Genomic DNA, 13900 nt, shown 5'->3' with positions numbered 1-13900 from the left:
ATGCAACAAAGTAAGGAGCACTTGAAGTACTGGCGAGTTGGTCATAACAGAGAAGTCTTGAGCTGGTGCCATAAGGAGGTCAGAGCCTGAGCAGTCCTGAATTCTATGGGTTCATTTCTCCACTTAAGAGCAATTGTGGAGAATGAACAGGCTCTAGTCAACTCTATCAGTGTTCATCACACTAACACTACTCTTTTCCACCACTAATGCAGCAGTGGACACATGAATAAAGAGGGTTCAGACTGCCTCATCCTCCTGGCCAGGCTGTCTCAGCTCTAGCCAAAGAGCTGACCTGCTAATATTGTATATCCACAACCATTCTGTCTCAGCCCCAGCTGTACTATTACAGCTGCTGTTCTTATTAATGGGTTTGTTCTCATTATTAATCTTCTGCTTTTGCACTGATATTGGAATTTGTTATTCTTAAAAAACTGCTGTTAGCCTTTTGAGCTAAGTAATATCTTATTACATGCTCGTACACGTTCTTAATTACATTAAGGCAATGTAATTAGCCACACCAATAAAAATGCCCAAAGTCATACACAGAAAATAACATCTCTGATAAATCATAAAGGCAGAAAACTCCTCAAAGCACCTGAGTGAACAGAAAGTACCATAAATCCTCCAAACTCATACTGTATACTATCCCTATGTTAGTACTCACCTCAAATCTGCTAATTGCGCTAAAGTTTTGTGGCTAATTTTCCCTTCATTTCTAAACTATTCTGCCAGTGACTGCTCTATATGCACTACGTGAAAAATCAGATATTACCTTAAGGCACGGAGTGGAAGAATCTCGACAGCCTTTGTGTACATTGATAGTGCAATCTGACAAAGAAAAGCAAAACATATTATATTACAGCATTGCCTTCCACTATTTTTAAGAAAGACCTTGATATCAGATTTTTTTAAAGAAAAGTTTCTCTCTTGTTCTTGATTAAACTTAGGCATAGTACTAAACTGATGACCTTTGGAAACTGATTTCAATTGACCACAGGCTGTTTTTTGTTTATTACTTGGATAAAACAATTGTTTTCACACTGTACTAAAAATTGAGCTGCTGTGGACCAATTAAAATTTAATAGTCAATACTTGAAAAACATGACAAACTGAATGATCTCAACTTTGAAACATGCTAACTTTAACTAAAAGCTCGGATTCATTTAAACAATACTCACTGGAACACTGTAGGAGCTCTTTTCCGATGGCAGGTTTGTCACAGACCAAACACAATGTCAGCCCAGAGCAAGAACCAGCAAGAAACTGGTGTCCATTGACCAACTTTTCCTTTCCTTCTTTATCCTTGTTTTTCCCCTTGAAAAATCACAATAAAAAGTATACAGTTGAATATGTATAAATACATATGAATATTTGAATATGAACACAGCAAAACTGGTACAGTATATAGACACTTTTAAAACAGAGTACTAGTAGAGAAACAAAAGCCCTTTTCAGATTTGAACAGGAAGGTTTGTCTGTTTTACAATTACAATAATGTGATGCATAACATTATAGACCACATGAGCGTTGTTTTTATTTTCATGCTTGCCAGCTAAGAGAAGAGGGTTAATGATTATATAAGTGAAGTGGATTGTTGCTCCCGGAGTTTTCTGTTACAAGCTGCTAAGGTGACTAAAAAATCCAAGCATTTTCTTTTTTGCTTGAAAATGGATTGTATTATTGCTTTAATTGTGTTTTGTGTTGATTACAAAATGCTGTTCATAGATAAAAGCTCTAAAACCACTAAATGAAGTAATAAATCATCTTTGATTACATGGTTATGTAAGTTCTGTCAATCAGCAAAAAGCTCATGGAATATGCTAAAACTGACAACACTTCACTAAAAGTTATGTTTGTCAACTTGTACTGTATGCCCTTTTCATTTGACATTCAGTTCATTCTTACCCAGCAACACAATAATACAGCAACATAAACAAGTCATAAAACTACAATTTCCCCACATGTTAATTCATTAATAGCTATATACAGTATGTATGGAACCCAAACCAAGAAGATGTCTTTTTTTTTAATAGAAAAAATAAATAAAAAGATTCCAGACCTCTTACCTGGTGACAGTATGAAGTAGTGGTAGTGGGCAGGATAGTCAAGAATTTCTGAAGGTAATTTATATGCTGTAGTATGTTGTACAATGTATGTGCTGTAGAATGGAATATGCATTATTCTACATTTCATAATAATGTTAGCTAAAGGCTGAAGTAAATATATTCTGTTTTCCTTAATTATCTGAGATGTATTATTCCTTAACTTCAAATCATTGAATTTACTTTTACATCGCACAAAGTCAGGTGTAACAGTGGTGCAGTGGTTAGCATTGTTGCCTTACAGCATTGGTGCCCTCGGCTCAATTCTAGACCTGGGGTGTTATCTGTGTGGAGTTTGTATATTCTCCCTGTATTTGCGTGGGTTTCCACCAAGTACTGTGATTTCTTCTCACAGTCCAAAGACATAGTGGTAGGTTAATTGGCTTCAGATAAATTGGACTGGGTGTGCATGTTAGTGTCAGCGTCTGTGTGTTTGCCCTGCAATGAACTGGAGTTGCACACAATACTCACTGACCTGAACTGAATAAGTGGTTATTGAAATTAATGTGATGATGGTAAAAAGTCATGAGAAACGACAGAGACCAAAACAATAGCTGTTCTTTATCCAGCCAATGTTTTTTTTTTTCAAATGTAAGGATTGTGTTGTCCACTTTTGCTAATATTGTACTGCAGAAAAAAAACTAAATCAAAACAGAAGTTCGATTGGTGTTGGTAATTGGTAAATGGTTGGAACTGCCAAAAATGCAAAGCAAGCTTGTATCATGTTATATGAAAGCAAAAAATGCAGAAATGGAAATTTCAGCCAGCATTCCTTCAATGGTGTTAGGATTCTTCACTGGCCATGTCATGTGAACAACAGGCTTCAGTTTTTACCTTGTTCTTGCTCCGTGTGCTGGACATCCTGCTTTTCAGGAAACTGAAGGTGCGGCTCACTTTGTACTTTTCTGATTCAGACTTTGAAGGAATGATGTATTTATCCCATTCTTCCTCTTCAATTCTATTGGTATACAAACATATTTTTGCAAAAACAACATGCTTGAGGCAGGCATAACCACACAATAAAACTTAAAAATACAGTAAACTTCTCAGTCCCACCATATAGTCAGTTGTGTATTTGACTACATATTTTATTTCTAAATGAAGCAACACTGTACAAGACGGCCATATTGTTATTTTTAGATATAGAAATTAATTTCATGCAGTGGTGCAGTCTTCCAGAAAACAGTTATCTGGTTTCACCACTTGGCATTTTTCACTGGATTGAAAATAGTATAATCTTGCATTCAAAATACACAGCAGTTCTTGAATGCAGTTGTTTGTAATGAAACAGACACAATTCTATGGGTTAGTCCAGGCAGTTAACTTGTTTTGTGATCAACAGCTAAACATGCGTGGGTCACTTTTGGAATGGCACAAGTATAATACAAAGCAAAACCACAGAAGAAAAACTCCCACTGAGCCATATCCAACCACCATTTTCACAATTTATAAAAATACATGGAATAGCTAAATTCAAGGATAACTTGAATTTGAAGATCCCAGAAGATGTTTTGCATAATGCTTGAATAGCTGTAGTAGGAGCTCTTTAATTAGTGGGCACTTAATGCAGGGTTGGTTTGGTTTAGTTTAGTTAATGGGGTTATAACTTGCAAGGTTTTATTAATGGAAGTTAATGGCTGATGGCTACTACACATGCACTGTGCTGTAGAAGAGGACTGGGACGTACTCCTTGAGGAACTCGGAGAGAGTGAGGTGCTGAAGGGAGTCTGCCAGCTCGGCGCTGCCCTCGTCCTCGGCTGATTGAGCCCTTTTACGGAAACTTAACTCCCTACAGGAAACAACACATTTCCTAATGTTCCTGACCATGCAAAAGAAAAGCAGGATGGACTCCGAAATAAGTCGGCTGAGTGTAACTGAACCCCAACCTGCTTTTTAAATGGCTTCTCATCAGGGTCGTAACAGAGGGATCACCTACACCTACCTAAATGGAAAATATTTTTTTGTAAAGTTTGTAAAGTATTTGTATGAAACAAAATGTGTGTGTTAGCAAACTGACTATGCTTATGAAAATGCCTACTGTATACTAACATTAAGTAAATTGTTTTCACTGATGGGTATCATACTCCTGCCATTAGCCTTATAAGTAGTAAAATCCATATTGATTGTTAAAATTTCCACTATTTGGAAACCTATACTGTAGCTGTCATTATTTCTCATCCTTAGTGGATTATAAACTGCTTGGTGAAACGAAGTGTCTGCCTGTCTTCTATTTTGTTGTCAATATTATTTTATATATGACAATAATGTAATTAATATAAGTTGAAAGCAGGCTCCTGCCCCAACCAAGAAGACTGAAAGGCCACCAATTTATTTCTTAAACCTAAAACTACCACTGTCATAGGGACCCCTACATTGACTGACATTAAAAAAAAAATTAAAGGTTTCATCACAACAAAACGTCTATCAGACTCACATATTGCTGTGACACTTTTTACTCCCATAATGGGACATTATCTGGTTGGAAAAACACATCTTGCAACCTTAACTGACCATACATTGGTCAAACAATAAACTCCAGTCCAGGAAGGTGTCATTCTAGTTTCTTCTCAGTTATATGTGGTTAGAGATAGCAGGTTGGGACTTGCTTGGAAGCCTAAGCAGTTTTCTAGTTATATATTACTACATTGAAGGAGAGTGCTGCATTTTCACTAAAATTTAACTTAGTAAGTTTTTCCAAGCCTTAACTGCTTGGAAAAAAAGTTGTCCCAATAATCAGTATTCCAAAAACATAAGCACAGTTTCATGGCTAAGGATCTGTGCCTGTGGCTGGAAGGTTGCCGGTTCAAATCCTGCGGCCAGCAGAGGAATCCTACTCCGTTGGGCCCCTGAGCAAGGCCTTCAACCCCAACTGCTCCAGGGGCACTGTACAATGGCTGACCCTGCGTTCTGACCCCAAGCTTCTCTCACTGTCTATGTCTCATGGAGAGCAAGCTGGGGTATGTGAAAAGATTAATTGCTAATGCAAGAAATTGTTTATGGCTAATAAAGTGATCTTATCTTAAGTAGAACAATTAAAGAACACTGCAACAAGAAGAGCTAAAAAAGAAAATGGATGGTGTAGGCAGTCTGAATCTAAAATGGTAATAACAATAGCTTTTACCATCGATGCCCACTCCTGGAATCTGCCAAATCAATCACTCAGTTCTAGGAAACTTCTTGTACTGTATACAGTATATGAACTAAAATAATGCAATTAGCAGTTCTGAATGGTATGTACTATGTGCTGTGTACACTTTACAATGCAGCAGGTTTACACCATTATAACATTAATTTAATGACTTGGATTTACACCACTAACAAAAGATTAATGCAATGGAAAAAACTGGCTACTCATTTGAAAACTGAATGTAATGTAAGTCACTGGTACAGCAGTAAAATTGTGATAATGCTGAGAATTGTATAGAGTATTACTATTAAATTAAATCATTTAATGAATTTATTTTTACTATTATTGTTGTTATTATTATCAGACTGATAAACCTTTATGTTAACAGATTGTGTTAAGAATTAAAACATGAAATAGTTAAACTTATTATATTTCACACTTGTTAGCTGAATGGACACAGAAATGTTGGTGGTAACATCAGTTATAAGAGTTAACACATGAAATGAAATGTATTTAAATAATGTTAATTCTGTAGTTTTCCATAAAATATACTGTATTTTGAAATTTGCTTGGGGAAATGAAAACTGCTGAATAGTTTTGATTCCACTGTTTGAGGTTAAATGATGTTGATTGAACAATTCAGTACTTCAACAGTAACAGTTGCCTGTAGCTAAAGTATATGATAGTTGTTAGAAAACATACTAAAACTAAAAAGAAAAAAAAACATTGTTCACAGTGTACATGAGTACTCTGTGTTTTACATTCTTAAAACTTTTTCAAATAAATTCTTACAATTTTAATTGATTGAATACTGACTTAAATAGGGTTTGAAAACTAAATATGAAGTCAATTGAAATACCTATTTTGGTTTTAATTTTATACTCCAAGGAGCTCATGCTTTTAGGAAAGCTTTGTTTTCAATTAATGTCTGTTTTTCACTCAATCAACATCACAGAACACTTTTCCAAAAACCCCAAAATAAAACTATATAGATGTGGCAACAGTAACTCTGAAACATTGAAAATAAAAAGTCAAGCTTGCATTTGCTCACATGTTTTAGGACTTGTTCATTGCCAGTCAAATTTCTTTCTCAATAGATGTATTCTTCGTACATCTTTTAGCAGAATATACAGCTCATGCTTTGCAGGACAAAGAATTGCAGGCATGACATTATAAAGAAATCTTTACATATGTCACAGAAAGATGGAGAAAAGATTAACAAAAAAGTCAGGTCCTGAGAGATTTATTTTTTTAAATAGTTTAATCTTCAAAGAAACCTGAACATCAGTATTATTGCTGTTAAACTTCAGAGGCTGGTATTTGCCAACAGCTATAATTTTCAGAACTCCTCGACTGTTAAACTAAAATACAAAAAAAAATGTATATGACCACAATCAGGCAAATGGCCCAGACTTTAGAAAGTATCCACAGAGCTGTTAAATGCAATAGCTAGGGTACAGTCAGTTCATAGGCAGACCTTTTGCTTTAAATAGTCCTTATCATGTACTTACTGTACTTTGTAACGATTAGTGTTCCTCAGCACACTGCCTGATAAAGCTTCAGAATACCAAACATGAGCTGATATTTTCTGCATAGGTACGTACAGGCACAATATGTTTGTATATATAACCTACTGTATATGAAATTGCCGTAGCAATAGCTGCTTCAATTAACTTGAACACATTATACAAGAAAAGCTTTATGCTCATTTTATGCATACTGTATATCGTAAACGTACTGCATGCATAAGCCCTAAATATTGTGCCAAATATTTATATATTTTCACCGGGTAAAGAATTCAACAACAACTGAACAACTTCCACTACTGAACGTTTTAATGACTGAGCGTCTGATCAAATGCCAGCAGCATTGAACTTAGTAGGTTTCTTGTATGAGAAACAGATCCTTTCAAGGTAAAATTGGGACTTGAAAAGGGGTGAAAACTGGATTGAAAGCCAGCACTTTTTAGCCATAATAATAAGACAGGAAAATAACAATCCTTTTTTTTACTCAAAGAAAAAATAACAATTTTAAGCCTACAGTATATGGTTCTGTAAACCTCAAAAAGAGAATAAAAGTCTAAGACACTGAAATGTAACACCAATATAAAACTTCTACATTATAAATTTCTCTGAAATCTTTAACCCATCAGTCTTTGTAAATACCTTTTCTCTCTTGGGTGTTCAGGCAAGCTGAAAGCACGCTGCTCTGAAAAAGTAACACAGTAAACATGTCTTAAGTACAAAAACACACATTTTTATCAGGTATTGATAATGATTGAGAAGACAAACAACTTCAACTTGTTTACATCTAAATCAACAGAGTTCAATCTCTTTTTTCACCACTACAACAGCTTCAGATCCAGATTCAAATTCATTGTGACCAAAGTATTTTTACACAAAGAGTCCAATTTAAAGGACCTTCAGTTCAATTAAAATGAAAAAGAAATGAAATTCCAAACAGTCTGAGAGGCTGGGTTCTTCCTGTATAAGAAACTACATTGTGGTGAAATAAATAATTAAGAGACGTAAACAATACTTTTGACCTAGTCACAACAAACTTGAAAGCTGCGATTTAAATTGCTGTTTATGTCCTAGGCCCAATGCTTTTTTTCCTTTTGAAGAAAAACTATGTTGAAAACAGATGCTTCAGCAGACTGACAAGGCACATTTGAGAAGACAAAGAAACAATGAAACAATGGCTTTTAATGACACTGCACTTCCCATGTAGACACCACCATGGCTTAGACCAGCACCAGCAGTCTCAAGCTACAAAATGCATGCCCCTTGTATTAAACTAGAAAATGTCCAAACTTTCTGCAGAAAAAACATATAGTTAGTCAACATGTATAAGATTAAATTAAGATCATGCACTTTGTAGCATCCATCACCAGACCATTGATTTACCCAGCAATGCAGTCGCCACAGACAAATACTATATGAAATATGAGTATTTGTACATGAGAGATTACCTTCTATTACAACAAGCAATGTTGGTTACATGATTATGAGATGCTTTAGGCCTGGATTCAGTGAATAGGCATCTGATTTTCATGCAGTTAATTTGGTTGGCATAGCATTTGATTGTCTGGTATGTACTTACTAACAGGGTTGAGAAGAGACATTGATTTAGATAGAGACAGAGCCTGAAGGAGGGATCGGCCGCTGCTGTTGAACACACCATCTACAGAGCAAGGACACATGGCTCACTGGGAAATTGTTTGTATGTTTTAGACCCTGCCAATTTGGCATTGCTAATTATTAATCAACCTGGCTCACTGCTGAGGCCCTTGTTTTAGAAGACAAGAAATAATGACCAAGCACACTGTTCTCTGAAATGTACTCTTATCAGAGCCATTATGCACCTAACTGGAGCATGACAAGGAATAGGAAACTTGATGATGCCAGAACTGCATTCTCATACTTGCCTGGCAAGTCATATGGATATAGAGGGTAGGGGGTATTATAAACACACCCAATCACAACAGTGTGCTGCTCTTTTAGGAATTCCACCCACAGCTGGCTACTGACCTAAACCAGTGATGTCTGAACTATACTGCTCAACCTGCTGTCCAGTTGAGAACTTTCTTGATGTATCCCTTTAAGAACCCCTTGTTTGTGTTTTCTGTTTTACTTCTTTTTGTAAACGTGTAGAAAAGACACACGTAATTTATCTATCCCTATAGTTTCCATGGTACTTAAGAAACTACTCCACAATGCTCTTTGTGAGCACTTGCATCTAAACTAGAATGAAGCACTTGCAGAGTACAGGGGAATTATATTACTCCTTCTGCTTCATTTACGTCCAGAAATGTGAACATTAAAATATGAGCATTGTGTAAGCAGTGCTTTAAATCCTCCCTTTCCTATCCTCTGACTCATACCTCAACAATCAGAAGTCATATGAATGAAGAAGGCTTGATTAAACTGGTGACATTGCTTGCTTTTGACATAAATTCTCATACAGTACATGCAGTGCGGTTCATGCTTACTTCTGTTAGAATTTGTGTTTTATTTGATTACATTTCCTTTCAGAAAAAGAACATAGTCACTTCAGAACATATAACATGTTCCCACCCCAATTGCAACTGGAAAGAGAGTGGTTTAGAAACTGTCACGTTTTTTAATCCTACTGAGATAGTGAAATTCACATGCTTTGTGCAAACAGACAAAATGGAGGTTAGATTTCAAATATTTTCATGCACAGTGAAAAGTAATTGTAACGACTTCCTTGATTTTCTTGGGCCACAAACAACTCTAAAACCAATGGATAAAAAAGTCTGTTTTCCAACCTGATCAATTCAATCAAATAAAATAATCAGGACCTGATTACCCTCAAATCCAAAAATAGTTTAATTCCATGTACATTTCATGTATTAAATATTGCAGTACTGATATCACTTGCAACCTTTTCTAAACATGCTACTATACAATGAGGTCCAAAGACAAACCTTTTGAAGTCTCTTCAAAGTTAAGTTATTCAACAAGCATCCAAAGGCCACATAGAAATACATTTCTGCTCCATTTTCTATTAACGATGTCCGTTACAGCTGTTGTAGTTTTAAATACTTCTTGTTGTTATGGGAGTTTTATAAGTTTTCTCCAGGTGGGAAAGACACTGACCTTCGGTGAGATCTGAGATGTTGGTGTCCCGAGAGAATCGCGGCCTGGAGAGACTTATCTTGGGGGAGGAATAGGAGTAGGAGCGCAGCCGGATCCCAGGGTCCCCTGACTCCTGCGGACTGTGAACTTCATAGGCCTTGAAATTTACAAGAACAGACATTATCTGGATTGTGCTATATTACCACTGCGTAATGACATGAAAGACTCAGACAAGACACGTCCAAACACTATAACCTTTCAAATAACACAATTTCCCAAAATAAATTTACTTCAGGCACATGTGAGTAAAGGTCATAATTTGTTGATTGTTTTTGGCAGTCCAAGGATATAACTGCTAATTGTCAAGAGAATTTATATTGGTTTACTTATGTAATCACATATTCTGTTTTAAGTCTAGTCTGGATCTTTAAAGGTAGAATAATCAAAACTGAAGCATACGCTGAGTGTTTAGTATAAAGAAGCTCTTTGCTTTGTTTTTTGTTTTCTTTTTTACTCCTTGGTAACGTCTGACAAAAACAACCAAAAACTCTATTTAACTCATTAAAAAAGAGCACTACGTTTTAACTCTGGCATTTCAGAAATAACTGTTGAAAACATCATTTGAATGGTTTCATGTGTGTGTTATTTGAATTTCTATATATAAAATGTTAAAGGCTCAGATTAAGACCTGTAAATTTACAACCAAGTGAGTAAATGGACAGATGTTGATCCTCTTAATACATTACTAATAAACTTCAGATTGAAACAACCTTTTGACAGTCTACCTCCACCTGAATGAGCTGAGGGCAGTGTACCTTTGAGAGGGTGTTGGTATGTGAAGACAAGGATCTGGCCCTGCTGGAGCTGAGCTCAGGGGAAGTGTCAAAGGAGTCCTGCTCGTCCGCACTGCTTGGCTGCAGAGCTGCAACGGACTGGGGAGATGTAGAAGCTTGGGATAGAGGAGATTTGTCTAATGTATCATCATCTTCACTGTCTACTTCAAGAGCGACCAAATTGGGGCTGTAACAAAATGAGAAAGTGTTTCGTAAATAAAAAACGCAGGCTTCAAGTCCAAATCCTATGATGTCCACTTACTTAGACAGACTTAGGAATGACTTTATCACAATCTGCCTTGTGCCCGCTACTTGCTGGGACAGGCTCCGGCTCCCCCATGACCTTGAATAAAGTGGTTAGAAAATGTATGCATTGACTTCAACACACATCACAATAATGACGTATCTTGTCATCTTATCAAAATGCAACTAAATCACTTCACAAGCAATCTGTTTAATCAAAAGTACAAAGTGCAGTATAAATTTAGCTTCAAGCAAGTGAAAAGGAAATTATTTTTACATCCTGGTAGATTTATGAAGCTACTGTATATACAATAAGTAGTAACACTTTCTAGCTTAAATTAGGAAATTCAGAGATCAAGCCATGGCTATATCACTAGACAGCTGCGACTCAACAGGAGATTCCCTGAAGCAGAAACTGTTTCAGCAGGTCAGTTGTGGGTTACATGACAAGCATTCTCTCAACCTCCAACAGAATAGTAGCCCCTGCAAATTCCACCTGCAACGTTGGAGTTAGGTCACGTCTCTTCTTCAATTGGCACTGAACCACCTGTATGACACTGTAGAGCTACTCGCATGTCAAAAGATAAGTAGTATGGTTGGGGAGCACGTTGGAGGAGACTGTCCTCTTATGGGTACAAGGGGTGTAACTTTGAGTCGAGATGTAGATTGATCACAACAGAAGATTCCAAATTAGGTGATTTTGCAACAAAAATTGCAGTTTATTCATAAATAAATGTGTAAATAAAAAAACGAATTCTTGCTTAAACTGTATGATTCAACCTCAAATGCTCCAAGGATAACTTACCATAGCAATATTTATTCATTATTACTAATATATTATAATATATTGTTGGCCAAATGTCATTCTGGAACTCAATCTGTTATTTTAAAGTTTAGACTATTGAACTACAACTTATGTTGCTGTTACTATTCTTGGTAATTCAGTAATAATGTCATGTTCAGAAGCTGATCTTTCATCCTGAACAGGTTAAATGGATCAATGATTTGGAAGACGGATCAAGAATTTTGAAGATGTTTTATCACACTTGTGCTTTGCACTCTGAACAAAAGATTACCCATGCAACAATTCTATTTTGATGGATTAGGTGCAAGCATGTAGCTTTTCTTCCCTTCCCAAACACCACTGAAGCACATCCAGTAGTAAAGTCCACTGTACTAAAGCATGCCATAAGCTGTAATCACTATTAGGCTTATTCTGCCTGAAACATAAAATAATTTGCCCTAAGATTTCTTACCTCAGTGTGCATGTGCTGTTCTGCGGTGGACTTCCTTCTTTATTGAAGACATGAGGCCGGTGTGGTTGATTCAGTCTAGCCAGTGCCAAGTTGGCAGGGGAAACTGAAGGAAATTGTTCTCTGTCTCCTGCATTGCTGCTCGTATGCCTTTTGTCACCACAATGTTCGGAAATGTGATTACAGCAGGCGGATGAACCTGCTTCCTCTGGGAAGTGAACTCCAGAGTGAGAGAGTCTTCCCTGTCTCAGATCTGATGCACAGCTGTCTGTCTGTGTGCTTTCAGTGGTGACCCCGTCAATGCTGTATTTTATATCCAGGTCATCCACCTATAATGGAATCAAGAATTCAGAAGTCCATCCATCCAATTTCTAACTGTTTCTTTCAATTCAGGGAGAATTCAGAAGTCACAGAATAAAACAAATATCACCACAGATGCTTTTCTTTAAATTTATAGATAGCTGATGAGGAAGTCACATCAAGCAACACCAGCATACATATGTATCTGAAGAAAAGTAAATTGAACTGTAATAGTTTGTCCACAATAGATTTAGATTTGTCTTTGCTTGATTCACAACTTTTATTCTGTTGGTAGGAAAAAAAAAATCCAAAGACTTACAGAACTATCGGCTGAAATAATTTCAATAATTACATATTTACAAAACAAAGAAGAGAATGTTCAAATCAACTCGGTTTTTTATTGCATACATTAATGTTTATTGTTCTTCCACAGAGGAAAGTGATGGACATGGGATAAATTACAGCTCAGGTATAAAGACTGGTCAGTAGACCACATCAAGACTCAGTATTAATAAAACAGAAAATTATTTCAAATCATTAACACCTTAACCAGAAAGCCATTAAGAAGCTAAAGCTTCCATACAATACCTTATCTACAAGCATGGAGTTGGCATAAATTTCATCCTTCCCATTCAACATTGCCGAGAGTCTGGAAGCTGCAGTGAATGTGGAGTGTATCTGAGGTTTCTTGAAAGAAGGAGAGTGATTTTTTTCTGAAAAAAAAAAGAAAAAAAATCTAAAAAATTTCATTTTCCATAACTACTGGGAAAACATTTGAATTATTGAATCTTTGCACGTCGTCATTCTCTCACAGACGATGCTATTTTTTCATGCTTGTCTCCTTCACCTACACTGTACAAGACCCAGCCATGCAAATTGTACTGTAAGTTGTCTCCAGCAATATTCATATACTATACATACTCTACAGATGATCTACACAAGCTTAACATCTATTTTCAGATTAGATTCAAGAGCAAGGTGATATTGTTGTCATAAACACAAGTGTGAGATGCGTATTTAGTGATCTGAACACTAATAATTATTTTGCTTATTTTCCATTTCCATACAAATTAATCATTTTTAGATTTTATTATGTCAGTTAGTAATTGCATTACATTATTACCTTATACACTTCCATTAATGAACAGGACTAATGTACAGTAAAAAAACAGATTCTATTTTATGTATTTGTTCAGTGATGATGATGATATTATTAACAATAAATATACATACAATTTGTATCATACTCTCCCTTGTGTTAAGTAACATTATTGTGAGAGCTTTCACTGATCCAACTGCAAGTATGTGAATAGCTTTTCACTTTTCATTTTCAGTGCAAAAAATACTTTGTTGGTGAGTCTGCATTCTTTTCATTCTCACAAATGATCCCCACGGCAATATGGAAACTGAGTGCACTCTACCAAACATGTCAACACACTGA

General features: G+C 36.1%; 1 protein-coding gene across 7 annotated transcripts in view; it reads right to left on the bottom strand.

Annotated features, from left to right (window-relative positions):
* arhgef28a (Rho guanine nucleotide exchange factor (GEF) 28a) overlaps window positions 1–13900 on the bottom strand; it is a 124148-nt gene that overhangs the window by 38343 nt on the left and 71905 nt on the right. For 4 of the 7 annotated variants that reach the window (XM_015339200.2, XM_015339215.2, XM_015339208.2 and 1 more), the window contains 10 exons: window positions 13048–13172; window positions 12163–12488; window positions 10646–10850; window positions 9852–9987; window positions 8332–8412; window positions 7395–7437; window positions 3790–3891; window positions 2937–3060; window positions 1179–1314; window positions 773–828 (listed from right to left, as the gene is read on the bottom strand). In XM_015339200.2, coding sequence (XP_015194686.2) covers window positions 773–828; window positions 1179–1314; window positions 2937–3060; window positions 3790–3891; window positions 7395–7437; window positions 8332–8412; window positions 9852–9987; window positions 10646–10850; window positions 12163–12488; window positions 13048–13172 — 1334 coding nt within the window. The remainder of the gene's footprint in view (window positions 1–772; window positions 829–1178; window positions 1315–2936; window positions 3061–3789; window positions 3892–7394; window positions 7438–8331; window positions 8413–9851; window positions 9988–10645; window positions 10851–12162; window positions 12489–13047; window positions 13173–13900) is intronic. The other 3 variants (XM_015339219.2, XM_015339217.2, XM_015339223.2) reach the window with 3 other exon arrangements.

The sequence above is a fragment of the Lepisosteus oculatus genome, chromosome 3, assembly GCF_040954835.1.
Source record: "Lepisosteus oculatus isolate fLepOcu1 chromosome 3, fLepOcu1.hap2, whole genome shotgun sequence".
Classification (NCBI taxonomy): Eukaryota; Metazoa; Chordata; class Actinopteri; order Semionotiformes; family Lepisosteidae; genus Lepisosteus; species Lepisosteus oculatus.
This window is presented reverse-complemented; position numbering and strand designations above follow the sequence as displayed.